The 25,759-nt window shown below is 42.7% G+C and overlaps 1 protein-coding gene across 2 annotated transcripts in view; it reads left to right on the top strand.

Annotated features, from left to right (window-relative positions):
- The window catches only part of LOC112250982 (RNA polymerase II elongation factor ELL), a 45,804-nt gene extending 20,260 nt beyond the window's left edge, over window positions 1–25,544 (top strand). The window contains exons 2-12 of one of the 2 annotated variants that reach the window (XM_024421561.2): window positions 3,088–3,132; window positions 12,072–12,193; window positions 13,024–13,187; window positions 14,380–14,630; window positions 15,010–15,077; window positions 16,584–16,698; window positions 18,046–18,643; window positions 21,858–21,924; window positions 22,041–22,212; window positions 22,814–22,858; window positions 22,950–25,544. In XM_024421561.2, the coding sequence (XP_024277329.1) occupies window positions 3,088–3,132; window positions 12,072–12,193; window positions 13,024–13,187; window positions 14,380–14,630; window positions 15,010–15,077; window positions 16,584–16,698; window positions 18,046–18,643; window positions 21,858–21,924; window positions 22,041–22,212; window positions 22,814–22,858; window positions 22,950–23,069 (1,767 nt within the window). In that variant the 3' untranslated portion in view covers window positions 23,070–25,544. Of the gene's footprint in view, window positions 1–3,087; window positions 3,133–12,071; window positions 12,194–13,023; window positions 13,188–14,379; window positions 14,631–14,952; window positions 15,078–16,583; window positions 16,699–18,045; window positions 18,644–21,857; window positions 21,925–22,040; window positions 22,213–22,813; window positions 22,859–22,949 lie in introns of both variants that reach the window. The other variant, XM_024421560.2, reaches the window with a different exon arrangement.
- The last annotated feature ends 215 nt before the right edge of the window (window positions 25,545–25,759 follow it).

Here is a 25,759-nt window from a genome sequence, read left to right as displayed (position 1 = left end):
TCCCGTGGCTTATTTTTCAAATTAGCATGATTTTTTTTTTTCCTAAAATGTCTGCAAGAGTCAAGGTTTCATTGAGTTGAGTACTTTTGCGCACCAAACACGGAAGGAAAGGCACTTCTCCCAATATAAGTGAACCCCAAATCAATGTATTTAGAATATTTGCCCCTTTTCGATGGTCCAACGTCCTGTCTGTTCGGTGCTTTCCCGGGTAAGGGGAGGGTAGCTCTTCAGCTGCATCAGATTCACAACTGTCAGTGTCCGTGCTAGCTGGGCTAACAACAAATGTACAATTACTGATGCTAGCGTTGGTTGTGCTCGTGGAGGCAGAACAACTTGCCGTCAACAGGTGAAGTACTGCTGGTAGTAACAGTTCTACCAATAGAGCTGGTATGGGTCTCTATTAGAGGTTGACCGATTATGATTTTTCAGCGCTGATACAGATTATTGGAGGACAAAAAAAGCTGATACCGATTTAATCTGCCAATTTTTATTTATTTGTAATAATGACAATTACAACAATACTGAATGAACACTTTAACTTAATATAATACGTCAAAATCAATTTAGCCTCAAATAAATAATGAAACATGTTCAATTTGGTTTAAATAATGCAAAAACAGTGTTGGAGAAGAAAGTAAAAGTGCAATATGTGCCATGTAAGAAAGCTAACGTTTAAGTTCCTTGCTCAGAACATGCGAACATATGAAAGCTGGTGGTTCCTTTTAACATGAGTCTTCAATCTTCCCAGGTAAGAAGTTTTAGGTTCTAGTTATTATAGTCCTAGAATTCCTATTTCTCTCTCTACCATTTGTATTTCATATACCTTTGGATGTACTTATTAGCACTTTAGTATTGCCAGTGTAACAGTATAGCTTCCGTACCTCTTCGCTCCTACCTGGGCTCGAACCAGGAACACAACAGCCACCCTCGAAGCAGCGTTACCCATGCAGAGCAAGCGGAACAGCTACTCCAAGTCTCAGAGCGAGTGACGTTTGACATGCTATTAGCATCCCGCTAACTAGCTAGCCATTTCACATCACATCGGTTACATCAGCCTAATCTCGGGAGTTGATAGGCTTGAAGTCATAAACAGCAGAGCTGTTGGCATAACGCACGAAAGTGCTGTTTGAATGAATGCTTATGAGCCTGTTGATGCCTACCATCACTCAGACTTAATTATAACATAACACACACGTGCGGGCCGTAGGTCATCAATATGGTCGAATCCAGAAACGATCATCTCGTAAACGAGCCAGGCGGCCCAAACTGTTGCATATACCCTGACTCTGCGTGCAATGAACGCAAGAGAAGTGACACAATTTCACCTGGTTAATATTGTTAACCCACCGTTCCTAGACCGTAATTGAAAATAAGAATGTGTTAACTTACTTGCGTAGTTAAATAAAGGTGTAAAAAAATAAAATCGGCAAAATCGGTGTCCAAAATTACAGATTTCCGATTGTTAGGAACTTGATATTGGTCCTAATTTTAATCGGTCAACCTCTACTCCCCCCAACGGCGTACCCCACTTTGGGAATACTTGTAATAAGGAATCGTTAGACAACGCTAACTAAATGCTAATGAGGGCATTGCCAACATTTTGTATGTTTCTGACCTAAATGATCCAATTTAACTCAAACGCTACTTAACCAGCAAGGCTCTTGTTCCAGGAGGGGATTCTCTGCTGTCAACAAGCGAATGCTTGATTTTTTGGAAGAAGCAAACAACTTAACTAGCTACTAAATTAGCAAACCAAATGTACAACTGCAGAGCATTTAGGACGTAATATTTATAAAATATCTAGCTGGCAAACATTTTAGTTGTGAATTCCATACTGTGATTAGATCAACTGGCGCATGCTGCACAACCGTGTGACTCACAAGGCACCGGTATCTTGTCATTGTGTGCTTGTAAACAGTGACTGGGGACTACAGTAAGCTACTGTACGTAATGTGACAGATGAAATGAAGAACGCAATGTTCTTTATCTCCTAATGTATTGCACAAGTTGACTGCAGGTGTTTACTTAAAGTAGCTACAAATATTCAAATAGATTTGAATGCTTAAAATAAATAGTTTGGGCGGTATTATAAAACCATCCCGTGGCTTGTTCCAAATACCCCGGTATACTGGCCAAGCCTATAGTCATCAGGCTATGCTCAATGCTCGTCTGATTTTATGGGTGTGCTTTGTGAAAATCTAGAGGATTTATTGACCGTGTTTGTACCCCAAAACTTAATTTAACAGCCTCATCTGGGGGCTGCTAACAGCTAAAAATATTTTGAAAAATGTCAGCACCTTGAACACTATACTGATTGACTGGCTGTTGTAATGAACGTCCTATAAAACAAATAAAACAAATGACTGCCCAGGTACTGGCATGCTGCTTTTTATGCGTACAGATTATCTGATGAATATGCCTGTGTATCTGTCTGCTTGTGTGTATGTAGGTGAACACATGAAAATGAGGAAACTCTGCTGATTGAAGTTGATAGCCTGCTGCTTGCTTTGCATTTCAATCTTGTCACCCTCTAAAGGGATGGTTTAATGGGTTGAGTGATAGCAAGGCCTCAACGTTTAGAGTTTGGCGCGGCATTGCGAGGCAATTTCCACTGCGCGGGGGCAGGTCCAAAATGAACTCTAATCTGAGTGCTTGATGTGAAATACGTGGTTGTTACCCCTCATCCAAAAATGACATTTAAAAGCTCATGCTGACAGTGATCCACTGAGTTAGTTTGCATATGGGAAATAAAGGGACTACTTCCTCACCTGTTGCTGCTTGACATATTAGTTCTATCATAATGTTCAAAGGACATTAGCTAGATTATCAAGATTAATCTTTTTGTATGACTAGACTTTTTGAAGATTCATAACAAGGGTAATAGGATGGTGATTTCGAGATGGTTAGATTTCTCTATTGCACAGTGCTTTGTGCAGTGTGCCTGTCACTTGAATGGGCCTTACTGAACAGTCTACTACATTTCCCCACCAAGCAGGATCTATGACGTTTTACCCACTAAATTGACTTGTTCAGTATGATCATTTTTCAATGTGACTGTGTTAATTTGTTCTCTTCCATCTCTCTCAGGGCCTGTCTTCACAACCACTGATACGATTTACTGGAAGCCAAGGGGTAAGTGCATTCGTAGTTTTTATAAACCTTTTAATTTTCTATCTGTCTGAGTGAAATTGGGATCACTGTCTTCAAATGATATGTTCAGTTTGCACCACCTATCAGTAAAGAATGATTAACTCGGTGACTGTCCTGTGTGTATAACCAGGCACTGCCTAAATTGCCTCTGTCACTGCAGTGAGCTGTATTTGTTGTCTGCAGGTGACTGGCAGGATTAGATTTTCCTGTAATTTTAGGGTGGCTGCACTGAGCAGGAAGAGCACAATTGTTCTCACAGCCCTGGAGTAGTGGTTCCCCTCCCAGTGTGGAGGGAAAGGAAAGCTATCTGAGAGACAAGGACCCAGACCAGCCCATCACTCTTCCAGTTCTAGCAGCAATAGCCTGTACAGTTCACCCATACATTCTGCAGTAGCATTAAAATAGAAATTCTCTTGCATTCTCATTACGAGCAGCATTGTATGGATTCAAGACATTTAGCTCTGCTAGTCCAGCGTTTCTCCACCAAACGAAAGCTTACTAATGTGGGTCACAGTGGAGCAGACTCAATGTCAGAGGTAACTTTTCAAACCGTTTTCATGTCTTGCTTATACCCTGTGGTGTTTACTGTGTAGATTAATCTATTTGTTATGTCAGAGGTCTCCAGAACTTAAACTGGAGCGGTGCCTCAGATCTTGCTAACGTGTCTAATTTATTGGTTTGGATAAGCTAGGTAGGCCTTATGTCTAATCAGTACTGTTTAGGACTAGATAAGCTAAAGCTAGGTGTGCTACCTGAACAGTAGCATGTAGAGAAGGAAGGTGGTTCCTAGCAATCCAGTGAGTGACTATAGAAAGGTTTGTGGCCATTGGATTGTTCTTTTTAACTTCTCTCTTGAATGTCTTTAACCCTCAGTCTGTAATATTTGATAAAGCCAGAGTATTGAAGGAGCAGCTGATTTCTTCTTATTGTGGTAAATCTCCATCAGGTGCCTGCATTTTTCCTCCCTGGCTCATTTCAGATGCTTATATTGGGAGAGGAGGGATCAGTAATTGGTCCGATCAACTTGAGAGATCAGAGTGTTAGAAAAGATGGTGTTTTTCTGTGATGAGTTATGGCTGGGCTGGGTGTGAACCTTTTTAGAGTTCATTGGAACGCTAATGAGAGAGGGTAATGAGGGGGGAAAGCTGCTAAATGATGTCGGCTGCTCCGTGAGTCCCATAACATTAACATTCATTCATATTGGCAGAGTTTTCATTCACAGCCACTTCCAGGGTCAGGGTGGCATAATAGAACCAGCTCAAAGAACAGCCAGGAAAGGTAAACATCCTGTTTGTATCAGTGTTCCTCAGGCTGTGTCTGGCTGTATTTGGCGAGGACCGGTATGTGCCAGCGACGATGGCCCCCTGCTTTACACAGCCTCTCCTGCCGCAGTTTCATTAATTATAGTGCCGAGGATGAGACCAGAGGAGCTGCTGTGACGGGCCAGTCCTCTCGAGTCCCCCCGGCCTGAAAAGAGGCTTTGTTTGCAAAATAAGAGGGGGGCTGTTAAAATCCACTTGCTTTTCAAATGTTAGCGGGGTAGGGTGGGGGACTGTGTCTGGGCCAGAGGGTACACTGGAGTGTGCCGTTCATTCAGCTTTTTGTTGAGGATTAACTTCCCCTCTTTCCATGCTCCCATTTTTTTCATTTGAACATTTGATCCATGTTTTGGTAATGCATAATTTTGTTTTAGCAGTTCCTCTGGGAGATGGCTGCTTCCAAACTTTCTGGTTTGGCTGGATGCAGTGGTTTTATGGAGGGGCACTGGTTTTTGTGGATTAACAAGGCTTTTAAAGAGGGTTGTCAGTCACCACCTGATGTCTACGTGAAGTTCCAGTGTACATAGATAACTGCCAGTATGCTCAGCCAGTAGCCCATTACTGCAGCAATACTTTGGTTGGCACCATGCCTGCAATGGGAACAGGGCATCTGTTACGCGAAGTCTTAGTCAGGCCCGGTTCTGTCATCCTGTAGTGTCCGACTGACTCACCCCTCCTCTGCCTTCGTGAGTTCCATTCCCTCTTAGTCATCTTGGGTTACACACACACACACACACTTCCATTATATGTTTTGTGTGTGTGAGGGTAACATACTCCTACAGCTGAGGAAGATTTCAACGTAAGTGTATGGTGTGCACATATGCAGAGTCACCTCAGTTAACAGGAAGCGGTGACTGTTGATAACATTCAGCGGAACCTTTGAGTGCGGAAGCATGACTGTTTTCCTGTATTTGTTTTGTTCTTGTGACGCAAGATTAATGTAATATCCAGGCTACCTCAACTGGACATTTAGTAAATGGGGCTAATCCCATTGAGTTTCATAAACTTACAAGGCAATCCGTTGACAACTCGGCACTGTGAAAGGCTAGATCTCTTCATGTGGAGCATGTAAGGCAGGGTTGTACTGGAGCGGCGGCTCAGCATCTCACGTAACAGAGCCCTTGGCTCCCAGGAAGGCGGGGACACTGTTTATTTATAGATGGCCACCTGCAGGCTTCACATGTGTTGGGACCTTGGGTAAACAGAGCCGAGTGAATCACTGATCTCCAACACTGCAGGGAGCCGCCAGGGGTCTGTCAGCCAGCCAACTACCCCAACACAGCCCTTGTCCTGCCTCACTCCTCTCCTGTTAGACAAGACAGACTAGCTCACATACCCAACTACCCTCTTCCGCTGCAAGCATAAGTCCAGGATCAAATTAGGAAATTTGTTGATTTATCTGTTCCTATGTAGGAGAAGAGGGACGCTTATGTCTGTTCATTCACCACTAAGGTCTAAGGGGCCTGGTTTCTCCTAAGGGTGTGTTTGGAAATTTGCAGAATAATCGATTAATTTACGAACGCTCCACACCCATTGAAAATGGACTGTGTCAGTAAACGTTGGCAAAAAAGCATAATACAATTTTCAGCCGCACAGTCTGGATAACCTGAAAACAGCCTAACCAGCTCTGCTAGGGCAAGTAAAATGGACAGTGAGGTGTTCTCTCATTTTGTGTCTGGAAGTAGCTATCAAGCTTGTCAACGTTAGCCAGTTGGCTTGGGTACTTGACTGCCATTGTGGGGTCAGAAAGCTCAGATCAGCCCTACTCCAGTGTGCGCTCTAAATGCTCTGAATTTAAGAATGGATCATCTGACAACGGTCCGAATTTACGAACGCACTCTGAGCACACACTCTCACTCCAGATTGAATTTACGAACCCACCCTAAACTAACATATGGAATTGTTTTAATATGGTCATTCCAAGGATAATTTACCTCTGATTTGGAATTTTAGTATGAAAATGATTTGATTGAATTTGGCCTTACTGCTATTAGCCCATAGAAAAGCATATTCATACATGGCAAAACAGATGGTCAAAATATCTATAAAAAAGGAAGTATGTTTTGAAGGGTCTGTCCTATATCAGAGGGATTTTTTTTTTACACTAGTACTTCCATTATTTGTTAACTTATACTGCGCTACCTTCAGATGAGGCTTGTGGGCGTCCTAGAGAAAAATGTGTTTGAGAATCTTACCTTTCGATGGTGGTGTCATATATTAGTGTGTAGCCCAAACTGTTAGGACGCTTCAGACAGAAGGTGGTCGTGGTGGTACCAACTTCAGACGAATCTTGTGGATTTCATATTGTTTGAGTCCTATTAGTTTGTCGGCCAAACCTTTCGGAAGCTAAAGAATGTTTTCGTGAAGACCTGATTTTTGGGATGTCTCCTAGTCTGACACCACTGTAGCTCTGCCACCTTCCACTGCAGATGCGGGTGGTCGATTTTGAGACATCTGTAGATTAAACAGATATTTGCTTATGCTAATTAATTTCCATCGGGGCGTGGACATCGACTCAAGGTTAATGCCAGTTTAGCCTACTCACTATTTCTCTAAGATTGTGCTGTTTGTGTCCTAGATACTGAACTCTGACAGCTCAGCAACACCTGTCTAAATGAATATTGGTATTCTCTTGTTGCGGCTTGCATTTTACAAATAATTTTCCCTCTTTAAAAAAAAGTGTGGCCCCTGTCATTAGATGCATCTGGACCTCAGCGCTGGGCGGTAGTCATTTCCAAGTTTGCCTAGAAGTAACACCTGTAATGTTGGCACAGCAGAGCAATTGTCTAAGTGTGGGGTGGGGGGTGAGACTGGGTTGCGTCTAGCTGGCTGTGTATTTGCATTTACTAAGAATGTTACAGCATGGAACATGTGGGCTAACCTAGCTCGGCCATGCACCCCTGTATTAGCTTGAAGCCATGCACCCCTGTATTAGCTTGAAGCCTCACCCTGTTACTCATCCCACACCGCCACCATGCGGAATGAATGACACACATACCTATACTGCACATTTGTTTGTTTAGTACACATACAGGCAATTTCCTTAATAATAGCACAGCTTCATTGGCACATTCTACAAGTGTCTGGAACTCTGGAGGGATACAACACCCTTCAGTCTCAGGCGCTGTTCCAGAGTATCCCATAAGTGTTCAATTGGGTTGCGATCTGGTGAGAGACACACTTGAAATCCCCTATGCTCCTTTGAAACAACTCTTTCGAAGTCCAAGATTTCTTCTAGCCATGGCAGCCAAAATAATGGGCAACTGGAAATTTTTATACATGATTATAAGAAAAATGAGATGTTAATTAAGCAACTAACTTAGGAACCACACTTGTGGAAGCTTGAAATATACACAGTGTACAAAACATTAACACCTTGCTAATATCAAATCAAGTTTTATTTGTCACATACACATGGTTAGCAGATGTTAATGCGAGTGTAGCGAAATGCTTGTGCTTCTAGTTCCGACAATGCAGTAATAACGAACAAGTAATCTAACTAACAATTCCAAATAACTACTGTCTTATACACAGTGTAAGGGGATAAAGAATATGTACATAAGGATATATGAATGAGTGATGGTACAGAGCAGCATAGGCAAGATACAGTAGATGATATCGAGTACAGTATATACATATGAGATGAGTATGTAAACCAAGTGGCATAGTTAAAGTGGCTAGTGATACATGTATTACATAAGGATGCAGTCGATGATATAGAGTACAGTATATACGTATGCATATGAGATGAATAATGTAGGGTAAGTAACATTATATAAGGTAGCATTGTTTAAAGTGGCTAGTGATATATTTACATCATTTCCCATCAATTCCCATTATTAAAGTGGCTGGAGTAGAGTCAGTGTCATTGACAGTGTGTTGGCAGTAGCCACTCAATGTTAGTGGTGGCTGTTTAACAGTCTGATGGCCTTGAGATAGAAGCTGTTTTTCAGTCTCTCGGTCCCAGCTTTGATGCACCTGTACTGACCTCGCCTTCTGGATGACAGCGGGGTGAACAGGCAGTGGCTCGGGTGGTTGATGTCCTTGATGATCTTTATGGCCTTCCTGTAGCATCGGGTGGTGTAGGTGTCCTGGAGGGCAGGTAGTTTGCCCCAGGTGATGCGTTGTGCAGACCTCACTACCCTCTGGAGAGCCTTACGGTTGAGGGCGGTGCAGTTGCCATACCAGGCGGTGATACAGCCCGCCAGGATGCTCTCGATTGTGCATCTGTAGAAGTTTGCGAGTGCTTTCGGTGACGAGCCGAATTTCTTCAGCCTCCTGAGGTTGAAGAGGCGCTGCTGCGCCTTCCTCACGATGCTGTCTGTGTGAGTGGACCAATTCAGTTTGTCTGTGATGTGTATGCCGAGGAACTTAACTTGTTACCCTCTCCACTACTGTTCCATCAATGTGGATAGGGGGGTGTTCCCTCTGCTGTTTCCTGAAGTCCACAATCATCTCCTTAGTTTTGTTGACGTTGAGTGTGAGGTTATTTTCCTGACACCACACTCCGAGGGCCCTCACCTCCTCCCTGTAGGCCGTCTCGTCGTTGTTGGTAATCAAGCCTACCACTGTTGTGTCGTCCGCAAACTTGATGATTGAGTTGGAGGCGTGCGTGGCCACGCAGTCGTGGGTGAACAGGGAGTACAGGAGAGGGCTCAGAACGCACCCTTGTGGGGCCCCAGTGTTGAGGATCAGCGGGGAGGAGATGTTGTTGCCTACCCTCACCACCTGGGGGCGGCCCGTCAGGAAGTCCAGAACCCAGTTGCACAGGGCGGGGCGAGACCCAGGGTCTCGAGCTTGATGACGAGCTTGGAGGGTACTATGGTGTTGAATGCCGAGCTGTAGTCGATGAACAGCATTCTCACATAGGTATTCCTCTTGTCCAGATGGGTTAGGGCAGTGTGCAGTGCGGTTGAGATTGCATCGTCTGTGGACCTATTTGGGCGGTAAGCAAATTGGAGTGGGTCAAGGGTGTCAGGTAGGGTGGAGGTGATATGGTCCTTGACTAGTCTCTCAAAGCACTTCATGATGACGGATGTGAGTGCTACGGGGCGGTAGTCGTTTAGCTCAGTTACCTTAGCTTTCTTGGGAACAGGAACAATGGTGGCCCTCTTGAAGCATGTGGGAACAGCAGACTGGTATAGGGATTGATTGAATATGTCCGTAAACACACCGGCCAGCTGGTCTGCGCATGCTCTGAGGGCGCGGCTGGGGATGCCGTCTGGGCCTGCAGCCTTGCGAGGGTTAACACGTTTAAATGTCTTACTCACTTCGGCTGCAGTGAAGGAGAGACCGCATGTTTTCGTTGCAGGCCGTGTCAGTGGCACTGTATTGTCCTCAAAGCGGGCAAAAAGTTATTTAGTCTGCCTGGGAGCAAGACATCCTGGTCCGTGACTGGGCTGGGTTTCTTCCTGTAGTCCGTGATTGACTGTAGACCCTGCCACATGCCTCTTGTGTCTGAGCCGTTGAATTGAGATTCTACTTTGTCTCTGTACTGGCGCTTAGCTTGTTTGATAGCCTTGCGGAGGGAATAGCTGCACTGTTTGTATTCAGTCATGTTACCAGACACCTTGCCCTGATTAAAAGCAGTGGTTTGTGCCTTCAGTTTCACACGAATGCTGCCATCAATCCACGGTTTCTGGTTTGGGAATGTTTTAATCGTTGCTATGGGAACGACATCTTCAACGCACGTTCTAATGAACTCGCACACCGAATCAGCGTATTCGTCAATGTTGTCTGACGCAATACGAAACATCTCCCAGTCCACGTGATGGAAGCAGTCTTGGAGTGTGGAGTCAGCTTGGTCGGACCAGCGTTGGACAGACCTCAGCGTGGGAGCTTCTTGTTTTAGTTTCTGTCTGTAGGCAGGGATCAACAAAATGGAGTCGTGGTCAGCTTTTCCGAAAGGGGGGCGGGGCAGGGCCTTATATGCGTCGCGGAAGTTAGAATGGAGTTAAACCATTCATTTGCCCTCAACAGCCTCAATTCGTCGGGGCATGGACCCTACAATGTGTCAACCGTTCAACATACTGGCCCACGTCGACTCCAATGTTTCCGCAGTTGTCAAGTTGGCTGGTAGTGGATCTCTACTCTGACTAGCTTGTTCCATCTCATCCCACAGATGCTCAGCTGGATTGAGATCTGGTGACTGGGAAGGCTACTTCAGTAAGCTGAATTCACTGTCATGTTCATGGAACCATTCCTGACAATGTTAGCCTTGTGGCATGGGGAAGTTACCCTGCTGAAAAAATAAATTCCCAGATGGATACACTGCTGTCATGATGCAATGTTCCGCTATCCTGTGGCAGTCAAACGTTGCTCCACTTATCAATGGGCACAATGTGTGCCATGAAAACACATCTAACACCACCAAAAGCCTGCGACGTTGACACACGGCATGATGGATACATGTACTTATGGATTTCTCAATACCCTAGTCCTCCCATCAGCGTGTAACAGAAGGAACCGGTATTCATCAGACCAAGCCATGTTTTTCCAGTTCTCCGGTGTCCAGTGTTTTCATTCCTTAGCCCACTGCAATCGCAGGTTCTTGTTTTTAAATGAAAAAAGTGGAACTCTGTATGGTTGTCAGCTGCCATACCCCATTCATGTCAAGGTACCATGAGTTATGGGTCTTGGGCACCGATGTTACGACTTTTACTTCCTCTAGATAGTTTAAGTTTGATCGTCTTCTCGGTGTGTCACTGGGAACCATTTTTTTTTTTTTTTGGTTAGACTTGTTTGATCTCAGGCTCACTCTTGGGGTGGCAAGTACCCTAGTGGTTAGCGTGTTGGACCACTAACCGGAAAGTTGCAAGATCGAATCCCCGAGCTGACATGGTAAAAATTCCTAATTCTGTTCCTAGGCCATCATTGAAAATAAGAATTTGTTCTTAACTGGCTTGCCTAGTTAAAGGTAAAATTTAATAAATTGTCTTAATTTATTCACAGCATGCATAAAACATCACAAACTCAGTAGCCTACATATAGTTGATTTGATTAAAATATGTCTATATGGAAAAATACTGGTTCTAAAATTTCGACCGGCCCTTTTTAGTCGGACAGCCTTAGATTTACTATGTAACATCTATGGGATCATAGCTTTCACCTGGTCAGTCTGTCATGGGAAGAGGTCTTCCCAAATGTTTCCTTTTATTTTGTCAGTTACTTGCTCATATGTGATGGGGTGGTGAGTGGGTTTACTGTATCTGAAGAGGTCACCCAGGGGACAAGTAATGCTTTGACTTTATTCACTGAACATGTCAGAACACCAGATGGGCCTGGGGCATGCTTAGTGTGTCAACCAGCATTTAGAGCTTTGCAGATATTTGTAGTTTAATTTATAAAGCTGATATGGTTCCCCTATTGGAGACCTACTGTACTCCACACCAGTACACGAGATTGTTCATAAGTGGTTTTACTGTATATGGAGGGCAGTGAGACATTCGGCAAACTGCTGTAAGAATAATTCTCTAAATCTGTCACAAGCTGGTGGATGTATTGATTGTAACAGATTATGGATGACCTTTCCTATATTCATCATGAAATGTACTCTCAGGGAAGGATGTTAACCATTTGATTTATTATTTTCTCTGTCCACAGAAAATATCAATACCGTGGTCGGAAAATCCGAATGAGCTGCGACTGTTTACTTTCTACTTGTCCAATGTGGGTAGAGACAACCCACAGGGCAGCTTTGACTGCATCCAGCAGTACATCACCAGGTGAGTGACCACAGAGGAACTGGCCTCATCCCCTCTGACATATAACACATGCACACATTCGTCACTCATTCACGCGTTATATATACATTTAACACCCTTTTTAAAGAGTTCTATTTTGGATTGAAGCTTCTGTACCATAGCCCCCCCCCCCCATGCAGAGGAGTTTGTTAATTAACATGGTTAAGAGCTGAACAGGATTGTTTTTAGGAGAGTACTATCTGCTCTAGTGGTCTTCGGCCTATCTGCCTCTGAAGTCTGATCGAAGAACAATTTTGGTCAGATGTATTGAATTGAGTCAGATGTTTGCGTATTGACGTAAGGAGAGGAACTAAGTCTCGGCTCTGACTGTCTAGTGTTTTAACACCTATCATGTCCTCAACCATTTCTAATGAGATGTGTTTGGCTGAGGATCACCCATCACCCTGGATGCTTATGAGCCCCTAATTCCAATATAAACCAGAGGCAGAGCTGCCAACTTTATTTCATCCTCTGCCAAACCATCATCAAAGTTAGGAGGAATTAAAGGAGGAAACCAAGTCAAAACCAGGAAAGATTAGGATTTAATGCAACGTTGGTTTGTTAATGTGTGAATCCACTGTTGAATAGAGTATCAAGTTATAATGCCTTCAAGGCAGTGGTATGTCATGAATATTAACCCGGCTAGGAGCGTTGGGCATAAAACGTTTACTGAATGTACTTCCTCACTAGTATTTATAGGCAGTACAGTGTTTCACCTAAGTTTTTTTCCTTCAGTGGTAGCAAGGGTAGGGGGTCACTTACTTGACCTGTTGATCTGTCTGTTTAACCCTTTCTCCTATGTGTTGTCTCAGTGAGGGGAGCATTCAGCTGGACTGCCTGGGTGGAATCCAGGACAAGATCACGGTGTGTGCCACGGACGACTCTTACCAGAAGGCCAGGCAAAGCATGGCTCAGGCAGAGGAGGAGACCCGCAGCAGGGGTGCGATTGTCATCAAGCCTGGGGGGAGATACGTGGGTAAGGCCCTTAGGCATTGTCTACACTGACCTGCATTTCTCAAAAAATAAACTTGATAAATCTTGTATGCATCCATCCTAGACTAGGGCCAAATTAGTCTAGGATGGATGAATACAAGATTTATCAAGTTTATTTTTTGAGAAATGTTTCCTCATGTCTGTTTACATCCAGGGTGAGTGAATGCTGACTCAGTGGGAGGGACATTTTCATGTGAATGCCGCTCCCTGGTAAACTGTCTCATATCAGGGTGTGGAGCACGACAGGCAGTCAGAGCAGTAGCATGCTCATCAGCCAGGCTCTTATTGAACATGTGGGTTATTTCCACATCAGTCAAGCGCTCCGACCTCCTAGTGTGGCCCTGTCCAGTGGGAAAGATTTTAGACTCTTATCCAGCCTCCTCCAGGGTAGAGATGCCATTTCCACACTGAAAACACACACGCAGGGCTGCTTCAAGTGAACATCAAACATACTGTGTGGGCTTTTTACTAGTCACAGGAGAGCTGCATACTGAAACTGGTTCTGCTGCAGTTCAGTAAAGGCCATAGCAGCCCTGAACAGAAACAAATGTACCTAGAAATCAAACCGCAGAATCTCTATTATGCATTTTTTTTTTATTAAGCTTTTAGGATACACTGCAATTTACTTGTTGGAGAGGAAGTTAAAACGGTGTAGTGTCATTTCCGTTGAGTCCCAAGCTGTCTTAGTCACACTCTTATCTCCACATGACCTTAATTCTGGTGAAAAGTGGCTGAGCTCTTTGTGTAATTGCATGCTCATGGTTCCCTGTGTAGGGCCCAAGGGGCTGACTTGGCAGGATGTTTAGGAGCTCAGAGCTTCACAATGTCAGGCCTGTGACTTGGCACCAAACCAATTGCCTAACTGCCCAGTCGCCACAGAAACGCCATCATAGGTTCACATATGTTTAATGTAGCTGTTTGGCCAGGAAGCAGCTTGTTCAACTATTTGTACTGTGGTGACTATATAGACTAGTTGGGTTCATTTATGAAGTTCACCCTGATATTATAACAGGTACTGCTCGATGTGTACTTTTCTCTGTTAAACATTTTGATGGCCCTTTTGAAGATGTACTGTAGGTTGACTACGAACAACTTCTCACTACAAAGCCAACCTCTCATGGTTATGTCACACAAGCCCAACCTTTCTGACACAACCATGTCTCTGTTCTAATCAGGTAAGAAGGTGCAGATCCGGAAACCGGCACCTGGGCTGTCTGACATCGCTCCTTCGCGGCGGACGTCGCGGCCTGTCATCATCTCTAGCAGTGCGGCGAAGAAGAGCACGGCGCAGCAGAGGCCCCTGAGGGAGCGCCTCACCCACCTGCTGGCCCTCAAGCCTTACAGAAAGCCTGAGCTCATCCTGCGCCTGCAGAAGGATGGCCTCTTGCCCTTTGACAAGGACTCTCTGGACAGCCTCCTGCAACAGGTTAGTTAAGTCAGTCACGCTCCTTGGGTACGGTGTCTTTCACAACAGGTTAGTTGTACTGGAGCTTGGCAGACCCATTGCCCTTCTGAGCCCAATGTCCTCAACAGATAAGTTAGTCACACGACCCAAACCTCCTACTAGAAGTCCCTTAGAGCCAGGGGCTTAGCCTGTGGTTACAGGCCAGCCCTCCAGCCCACTGCAAACAACTCACTGCTGGTGTTGCAGGGTATTAATGGTGCCTTTCTTGAGGATAGGTTTAGAAAATGCATTCCTCCAGAATACTGTCATGGCATTAATGTCATGTATTGATTGCCGTCTATAGGTGGCTAACCTAAATGTGAGAGACAACACCTTCACATTGAAGGACTCTTTGTTCAAGGACATTCAGAAGGACTGGCCAGGCTACACTGAGGGAGACCAGCAACTTCTGAAGAGGATCCTTGTTCGGTATGTGTTAGGTGGCGCTATATTACTATATTGCATGCCATATTAAAACCAGTGCTTTTGTGTACAGTTCCACATGTCAACAACTGCCAGTGGCATGAACCAGCAATAATGGAATCCTCCTCACTTTGGTTTATGTATATTATCACCTCAGCTTTGTGTGTTAGTTTAAACAAATTGCCTTAGAATCCCAGGTGCTGTAGTTTCAGATATCCTCAGGAATAGTATAGACTCAAGTCTGAAACCAGGCCACCGCTCACCATGTGTGGTTTTCTCTCTGCCCTGTGTTCTTGACAGGCCTAACTGGCTTTTTTACTGGTGGGACCAGGGGGGAAAAATCTGGTTTCTCAAGATCTGGGGCAGTAAGGAAATGTAGCTCGCAGCTAAATATAGAACAGGCATTGCAGCGTGCTTAGTTGGGTTTACTGAGTTGACCCAAAATTGTTGGACTCAATATAGCAGGGAATATTTCACATTCTCAATGATTAAATGTTTCTGTGGAATTCATCCAAAAGCAAGAGATTCCTACCGTATGTCTTTTTGGACTGCACTTTGAGCCTTGGCTAGCTTATCAGCTAAACACCCTCCCACAATGTTTGAACACCAGCTATGGTCATGCAAGTGTAGTGCAGAAAAATGATTGGAAGACATGTGATGCAACACTGTTCCAGCACATGCTGATCCATGTGTGAGGTGGCACTGGTTCAAGGTCCAGGCTTGACGCTTGAGTCGAGGCTCCTTAGTCTTCAGCTGTGACAGGACCACTGCACAGCAGCCAGCCTCTTCCCTAGGCTGTTCTCCCCACCCCTCTAGCGTTTCTTATTCTTTCGCATTTTTTTTCTCTCTCTGTAGGGGCAGGACTTGGATAATTCCCCACTGTATCCCACTGCCCCCTACTGTCAACACTCTACCAACATACGCAAATAATATTCTGTTGATGTACACATCACACAACCTCTGTATACCGTGTTTTTATTTAGCAGCGGATACTTAGCATCTCACCCTAAGGCATTGCCAGATATCTATTTATGATGTCTGACTTGTTTAACCAGGTCAGTTAAATGTGTATTTCTGTCTGAGACAAGGAAAATAACAGAATTTAGAGCAAGGCCACCATAATATGGTCATGTGCCAATGTCACAGGTCCATTGGAACTGTGAGTCAAATTGTATTGGTCACATGTGTTTAGCAGATGTTATTGTTATTGCAGGTGTAGAGAAATGCTTGTATTTATAGCTTTAGCAGTGCAAGTAAGGTCTAACAATTTCACAACGCACACAAATCTAAGGCATTAAAAAAATGTAGAGAATTTACCTTTGAGTTGGTGCTTTGAAAACACTGACTCGTATCTAGTTCTATGGCAGACTTGCCAACTCAATGAATGTACTTGTGCACTAGATTTAACCTGAACTCAGGAAGTTATTCCAAAATAATGAATGTCTGAATTGGGCTCACGCAATGTATTATTTATGTCTGTGGTGACTCAGCTTCTGACTTGTTTTTTTTTAGGAAAATGTGTCAGGCCCAGTGTCAGACTCCAAGCACCACCACAGTGGCTCCTCCAGCTGAGGTCCCACTCCCAGTGAGCCCTCCCAAAGAGCTGGCTAGCAGCTCCCCATCGCAGGTGAGCCATCTCTTCTTCTACTTCGCATCTCCATGCCCCTGCTTCTCCCCTTCTTAACCACTTACTTCCCACTCCTTACAGAGTGTCCTCATAGGGCCTTCCACTGTTTGGTCCCATTAAGAGGAGTTACTGTGGTTACTCAGACTCCCCTCTGAGTTTTCCTGAGACACTGCATGTCCTTTGTTTCCTCCCTTCTTAAGCATTAGCAAGTACACACCCTCCTCCGTACACATACAGTTGGTTCTGGTGTTCATTGAAAAGAGGGTGTTTTGGAACACTCGCTGTAAACATACACAACTGCTCCTCAGTGGGTTTATGTGGCCAGTCTGGGTTTGGTGAGAGAAGTTCGAGGAGTTCTACCAAACTAAACAGGTTATGCAGCCGTGAAGGTCCACAGGGCTCCAAACTGTACCTAGTGTTATTTCAGAACCAAGTACTTTCTGCTCCACTGTGATTAGGTCAGCCACTTCCAAAGTTGTTAGTGTAGGTTGGGTCAAATGTAGTCTGTTAGTAGTACAGTACCATGCATTGTGTGGAAAGGGGATGTCATCCTTGGGGATGGGCATTGTTTTCCAGATATCTGAACAGACGTTAGTATTCTATTACTTGAGAGGGTGTTCATTTTTGCAGATCTTTTCTTTTAAGGCCTATTTTGACACTGAAAAAGCTTTGTTATAAATGAAATTGTTATCCTTGTGATATTACCCACAAGGATATACCATGACATTTGAAATACTTAATGTAATATAGCAAACTTTTGAATGTAGTTTTTTAACTGTTGAGCTCCTGCTGTGCATTTAGCCCTCTACTCCAGTCTGCCCTGACATTGGTATTCTATTTTCCCCACTTCAAATGGTAAAGGCACACACCTAACAGTTTCCACAAGACCTGACACAGATCATTGCAAAACACCTTTTTTGTGACTGAATAAGCCCAATCAAGGTGAAAATCAGACTTCTCTTTGATTATTGCTTTTAGTGGAAAAACTACAGAGAAAAGCAGTGTCTGCTGTTTACTTCTGCCATATGCATTTGTCATTCTGGTCAAGAGAAAAGCATGTGTTTGGGGGGGGCTATCCTGCTATCTGGAAAGAAATGTCATTGAGATTATTTGAATAGTGAAATGCCCATCCCTAGTCATCATACTCCCAATGTGGCTGAGAGATCCCTTTCACTCTGACCTTCTCTGCTTCACACCAGCACGAGCTTAAAGTTCATACTCAGGATTTTAGAACATATTCTTTATCTTAATCTGTCAGTGATGGTTATCTGCTCATGTTTTTTCTTCGAATCCTTAGTTGAAGTGAGTCCATTTTTTATTTTCTGCCTTAAACTCTGTTTATGCCAGAAACGACCTGCTTCAGATTTCATCGATCCTCTGGCCAACAAAAAGCCCAGGATATCACACATGGCTAACAAAACAGTGGTGCCAATAAATGGCAAGCCGAGTTCGTCCAATGGAAAGGAGGGGAGTGGGGCAATGGTTGTGGCGCCAGCGGTTGAAGGCATGACATCCAGCTCCCAGCTCCCCCTACTTGACATCCACCGGCCCTTCGACCCACTCTCCGACGTTAGTAACGACTCCAGCCACAATGGCCGGGACTGTGAGGGCCAAGAGGCCGCTGTAGCAGAGAGACTGAGCCAGCCACCAGTCTTCTCTGGGCCCACAGTGCTGTCTGTACCAACCCTGGGCCTCTCGTCCCTCGGACACACCGGCCTCGATGGGCCCCAGAGCAAGAGCACCTTGCCCTCCCTGCACGGCAAGTCCAAGAAGAAGTCCAAAAAACACAAAGACAAGGAAAAGTCCAAAGAGAAGGAAGGGAGGGGGAGAGCGAGAGAGGAGAGGAAAGGAGCAGAGGAGCGTGTTCCTGAGCCAAGAAAAGCCTGTGACATCACCTCCAGCCCTGAGAACCTGAAGAGCAGTAGTATTCCACACAGCAGCACAGGTGAGACATGTACAAGCTATGGTGTGGATCTCATCCTCTCTATAAACGTACAGAGAAAAGTCTGGCTTTGCACTATTAGATAAACGATTGGCAGAAGGGATACCTGTTAAGCATGATTCCATCTCATGAATTTCGACCTTGGTGGTAAATGAGACATTTTGCAAAATGGAAAGATGACATCTACTCAACATATCTGTCCCAATTTTTTAAATTAATTGATAAAATGGATGAATGAATCCTATACCTACACTACCAGTCAAAAGTTTGGACACCTACATTCTTTATTTTCACTGTTTTCTACATGTATAATAGTAGTGAAGACTTCAACTATGAAATAACACATATGGAATCATGTGTTAAATAAATAAAAATATTTATATTTGAGATTCTTCAAAGTAGCCACCCTTTGCCTTGATGACAGCTTTGCACACTCTTGGCATTCTCAACTTCTTGATGCACCCATCCTGTTAGCGGGATCATTTTCGTCAACATCCGCTGAATTGCAGACCGCCAAATTCAAATTAAATTACTAAAATTATTTCATTTATCACAAGTGCAATATAGCAAAATGCAATTTAGCTTGTTAAACTACCTGGTGTGTCAGATTTCAAAAAAGCTTTTCAGCGAAACCATACCAAGTGTTTATGTAAGGACATCTCTCTCAGCAGACAAAGCATTACAAACAGCTAGCAGCCAAGTAGATTGGTCACGGAAGTCAGAAAAGCAATAAAATGAATCGCTTACCTTTTGATCTTCGGATGTTTGCACTCACGAGACTCCCAGTTACACAATAAATGTTCCTTTTTGTTCCATAAAGATTATTTTATATCCAACATAACACCTCCATTTGGTTGGTGCATGTTCAGAAATCCACAGGCACGAAGCGGTCACGACCGGGCAGACAAATTCCAAATAGTATCCGTAAAGTTCGTAGAAACATGTCAAACATTTTTATAATCAATCCTCAGGTTGTTCTTACAATAAATAATCAATAATATTTCAACCGGACGATAGCTTCTTAAATAGGAGAGAGATAGAAAATGGCTGCTCCAAGCTGTTGCACAGGGAAAATGCTGCTGGCACCCAGCCATCCAACAACGCAATGTGATCTTTCTCACTCGTTTTTCAAAATAATAGCCTGAAACTGTCTAAAGACTGTTCACAACATGTGGAAGCCATAGGAAACTGAATCTGGTTGGTATCCCTTTTAAATGGAGCGAAGGCAGGCAATGGAACAGAAATCTTTCAGGAAAAACAGCACTTCCGGGTTGGATTTTCCTCAGGTGTTCGCCTGCAATATCAGATCTGTTATACTCAGACAATATTTTGACAGTTTTGGAAACTTTAGAGTTTTCTATTCTAATCTGACAATTATATTGTCATAATATTCTGGGCCTGAGAAATAGGTAATTTCTTTTGGGTAAGTTTTTCATCCAAACATCATAATACTGCCCCCTACACTCAACAGTACACTCAACAGGTTAACCAGCTTCATGAGGTAGTCACCAGGAATGCATTTCAATTAACAGGTGTGCCTTAAGCTAATTTGTGGTATTTATTTTTCTTAATGCGTTTGAGCCAATCAGTTGTGTTGTGATAAGGTAGGGGTGGTATACAGAAGATTGCCCTATTTGGTAAAAGACCAAGTCCATATTATGACCGCTCAAATAAGCAAAGAGAAACGACAGTCCGTTACTTTAAAACATGTCAATCCGGGAAAATTAACAGATTTGAACGTTTCTTCAAGCGCAGTTGCAAAAACCCTCAAGCGATATGATGAAACTGGCTCATGAGGATCGCCACAAGAAAGGAAGACCTGGGGTTACTTCTGTTGCCGAGATTAAGTTCATTAGTTAGCAGCCCCAGAAATTGCAGCCCAAATAAATACTTCAGAGTTCAAGAAACAGACACATCGCAACCTCAGCTGTTTAGAGGAGACTGAGTGAATCGGGCCTTCATGGTCAAATTTTTGCAAAGAAATCATTACTAAAGGACATCAATAAGAAGACTTGCTTGGGCCAAGAAATATGAGTTATGGACATTAGACCGGTGGAAATCTGTCCTTTGGTCTGAGTCCAAATTTGAGATTTCTGGTTCTATCCGCTGTGTCTGTGAAACGCAAAGTAGGTGAACGGATGATCTCTGCATGTGTGGTTCCCAAGGTGAAGCATGGTGCGGTGGTGCTTTACTGGTGACACTGTTTTATTTAGAATTCAAGGGCACGCTTAACCAGCGTAGCTACCACAGCATTCTGCAGTGATACACCATCCCATCTGGTTATGGCTTAGTGGGGCTATCATTTGTTTTTCCACAGGACAATGACCCAACACACCTCCAGGCTATGTAAGGGCTATTTGACCAAGAAGGAGAGTGATAGAGTGCTGCATCAGATGACCTGGCCTCCACAATCACCCGATCTCAACCCAATTGAGATGGTTTGGGATGAGTTGGACCGCAGAGTGAAGGAAACGCAGCCAACAAGTGCTCAGCATATGCGGGAACTCCAAGACTGTTGGAAAAACATTCCAGGTGAAGCTGGTTGAGAGAATTCCAAGTGTGCAAAGCTGTCAAGGCAAAGGGTGGCTACTTTGAATAATCTCAAATAAAAAATATTTAAATATAACACTTTTTGGTTACTACATGATTTCATAGTTTTTAGGTGTCTTCACTGTTATTCTACAATGTAGAAAATAGTCAAAAGTAACACCCTTGAAAGAGTAGGTGTCCATACTTTTGACTGGTACTGTATATTACTGCAGTCTGTGAATGGAAGCCCTTACTGCAGTCTGTGAATGGAAGCCCTAATTGATCAGTGAGTTTATTGGCTTCAATTAAGAAAGTAGGGCTGGGAATTGCGAGGGACCTCACAATATATTATCACGATACTTAGGAACAGATATGATATGTATCGCTATTCGATTCTTCAATTTTAGCGCAATTTGATGTTCCTAAAATATTGCTCACTGTCGGCTGCAGATGAACAAGCGGGCCATAAAACGAGTTTTGATCAGTGAAAGTGCTGAACATGTTGGCTCACCATTTTTTTAATATTTGAGGACAAACTATAGGAGGAGAAACACCTAAGCTTTGTCACAGGTACAGTAGACTAGCTGTAGCTAATATTAACTACCTAGCCAAAAAAGTTTTACTTGGAGTCATAGAATCGATATATTGTTAAACTTCACTTACAAAGTAACCTTGTGCTTCCTTTCAGATCTCAATGGAATGTGCAACAACACCAGTGTTCCTTCGTCATCGACTGAGATGGCAGACTATTTATTGTAAGCACTTCCTACCTCTTAATAAACCACATGTATTAGGAAATTGTGCAATTGAAAGCTATTTCATTGAAGTACTCAACTCTTAGTTCTGCATTCTGTTTCCTCTTACTGAACAGGGAGTATACAGTGATTGGCTCTTCCGAGCAGCGTCAAACATACAAGAATTACTTTAATACTGAGTATAGTGAGTACCGGGGCCTCCACGCTCGGATAGAGGGCATCACCCGGCAGTTCACTGTGCTCGACACTGAGCTTAAGCAGCTCCAACAAGGCACAGACAAGTACAAGGTACGACCCCTTTGGCCCACTGACGCATACTGTCTACGGTTCTACCTAAGCTGCAATATGGTGTTATTGTTCCAATGTTCAACTTCAGGATTCAATATGGTGTTATTATTATTCCAATGTTCAACTTCAGGATTCAATATGGTGTTATTATTATTCCAATGTTAAACTTCAGGATTCAATATGGTGTTGTGTTATTATTGTTCCAATGTTCAGGATTCAATATGGTGTTATTATTATTCCAATGTTCAACTTCAGGATTCAATATGGTGTTGTGTTATTATTGTTCCAATGTTCAGGATTCAATATGGTGTTATTATTATTCCAATGTTCAACTTCAGGATTCAATATGGTGTTGTGTTATTATTATTATTCCAATGTTCAACTTCAGGATTCAATATGGTGTTATTATTATTCCAATGTTCAACTTCAGGATTCAATATGGTGTTATTATTGTTCCAATGTTCAACTTCAGGATTCAATATGGTGTTGTGTTATTATTATTCCAATGTTTATACTTCAGAATTCATTTGTAGTTTAATGTTCTGACAATCACTGATTGACACGTTTATTAATTGTTTTGCCATTTTGTCTTTTCTTTTAGACAATCCACAACCAGATACTCCAAGAGTATCGTAAAATAAAAAAGGTAATCTTTGCATCTGACGATTTTGTTTCTCATAAAGCTGCTCAGGTCATTTTTCAAAAAACACTGATTTTTTCAAAACTTTCCTTCACAGACGAATCCAAACTATAGCCAAGAGAAGAACCGCTGTGAATATCTACACAGCAAACTGTCACATATAAAGAAACTTATAGCAAAGTATGATCAACAGCAACTTCAAAACTGGACTGGTTGACATTTTCTCTTTTCTCTCTGCAAACTGAAGAAAGAAAAACTCTGGATTCTGTTAGCTCTAAAATAACTTATTAAAGATGCCATGAAGGAAGGGATTATTCCTAAATATGCCATGAAGGGATGGATGATTCCCCTCATTGGGGCCAAAAGCACTAGTGAGGACAAAGCAGACCACATTTCTTTTTGTTTTTTTCTTTCGAAGATGTGACACTGGCATGTTTGGCCAGATCTCTGTGTAGCTACACTGCATCCGGAAAAGCTTTGCGTGCTGTTTCTCATACTCTGTCCTAAGTGCACAGAGATCTCTCGAAATGGAATAAACACATTCTTTGGAGATCTCCAAACAGCCTTTCCTGGTTTGTAGACTGGGCCGTGGTGGTGACACTGAAATGGAGTCGGCAGATCTTATGCCAAATGCAAATAGTTTGTTTGAGAACAGATAAAATGTAATGAATTATGTTATCACATTTTTCCCCATATATTGAAATGGAAGGTTCTAAACTCTACTGGTTTTTTTTATTTATTATTTCATTTTTGTTCTTCTATAGGAGTAACAAGTTCTGTTATTTTACACTCCTCAATATCAGTACTACAAAGCAGTGTTTTGTTTTTTTCTTCACATCTTGAATGTTAGTCAGTATTTTATGCAAAAACTGCCTTGGCAATCAAATTGTCCATCTGTTGCAGTTCATTATTTTCTTTCCTTTTTAAAGAGATGCACCTATCCCCATCAATTTAATAAAGACAATGCTATACAAAATCCAGTCAGGCATAGGTGCCTCTGCTTGGCTTTTCTTACATATTGTTCAAATGTCTTAACCAGAAGGACATCATGTAAGAGCAGCCTCAGGTGATAGGAGCTTACTGAATTTAAAGGGTTAACACAAGCTGGGAAAGTGTTTTTTCACCACCAGTCAGGGGCAAGCTCTGATTTGTTTTTCATATGGTTACGGTGATGGTACTTGGCTATGCCTGTATGCAATGAGTCGAGGTTGTTTTCCCTATGCAGTTAAGCCAGTTCACAATGGTGTCAGACTCAATTTGCCAGACCAACTGCCATGTACACCAGGCAAATTTGGATCCTTGTATTTTTATCAACTAATGCATACAGGGAAGATGAAATAATCTGTGCTTCGACCTAACGTAGTCTGTTTAATCACAAGTTGGAAGATGCAGTATTAGTATACCCCATGCAGCAGCTTTTACCATTTTCTTTGCGACTGTTTTAAAGTGTACTTGAATATATTGGTAGTATAATTTCCCTCTAATTCATGCAAATAATTGTCTCTTAAACAAGGGTTTTACTTGTTCATCTAGTACTTGTTCATCTACATGATTGTCACGACTGTTAACCCAAGACCAGCCTCGCCTATCTTCCAAATGGAGTGGATGACTTATCTTTGTATCTGCCAGGCTATAGTATTCCAGATCTTTTGTGTCCTGAACTCCTGAAATGATCAGGAACGCTGTCATGTTTCTGGAATCTGTCACTGAGCTGTCCCGAAATCACTGTTCAGTAAATTTTGGTCTAGTCAACTAATGCCTTTCTGATCGACCTTTCTATGTGAATATGATAAATAGTTAATCTTGTTACTCTTACCTGGGTTTTGTCCAAATGAGACGTTTTCCTTTGTCCATCAGAGTTTGTGCTTTATGAATGTTACAATGACCAGTATTTGAATCTTTACTTAAAACCGCTTCCTAAGGAAATACAAATCCAAGCAAAGGCCTGATAAAACCTCTATGGTAACTATTTATGACCAGCATTAATAGCAAAATAATGCTCTCCCATGAATCGAGCAAATAGCAAAATCATTTGATTATGTTCTACTTACCATTGACAAAGAATTTTTGATTTAGTTGACGTCGTTTGCCCTATGAAATTTAAAGTCTTTGGTTACGACGTGAGAGGGGGCTCTTATTCACTTCAAATGGGATATCCATGCGCTCAGATGTTTCAATGTAATGTATCATCACCTCCTGAAATCCAAACATGGCCAATGCTCAGATTCATTTATCACAATGCTGATTATTGGGGCCGATTTGAGATTGCCCCTGGATTGAATGTTTTGTGACCAGAATCAATTCTCAGTATCACCCAGTACCGTGGAACCCTTTGAATAAGTGACTTTTTATCTCGGAGTGAGTTTTTATAGTGACATTCTGAAAGGATTACTGTATACATTTCTCTTGCGGTCAAATCTATTTTGATGCCGTTCTCATCAATAAAGATGGTTAAGGCATTTATTTGCTCAGATATGGAGCTAAGTTGTTTTTAGTATGAATTGCCAGTACAGAACACTATGGTATGAGTTGAATGTGCCAAATGACCTGTTGTATAGGTTTTCATATGACTAGAAATGGCTTCGGAGGAGAGTCTGGGATATTGGCACTTAAACCCAAAGCACGCTTTTTGAAACCATAAGGGATTAGGTCTGGAATCGACATATTTCAATAAAATTCTTTCAAATCCTTATTTTGGGTCATTCTGAGGTGGTTATTGTACTTTATTGTATCGCATTTGAAACCCACAACCCACACATTTTGAATTTGAGGGAAGAGTTAAATATTACAACTGTCAAATTCTAAACATTCGTGATCATGATTTTCCTTATCCGTTTTCAGTCATAACCTGAGATTTTACTGAATACAGGAAAGGGGTTACTTTCTATAGCAGTTCCTTTGGTTCTA

This window comes from Oncorhynchus tshawytscha, linkage group LG05 (assembly GCF_018296145.1).
Source record: "Oncorhynchus tshawytscha isolate Ot180627B linkage group LG05, Otsh_v2.0, whole genome shotgun sequence".
Taxonomy (NCBI): domain Eukaryota; kingdom Metazoa; phylum Chordata; class Actinopteri; order Salmoniformes; family Salmonidae; genus Oncorhynchus; species Oncorhynchus tshawytscha.
Note: the sequence above shows the minus strand (reverse complement) of the source record. Positions and strands in the feature narration are given on the sequence as shown.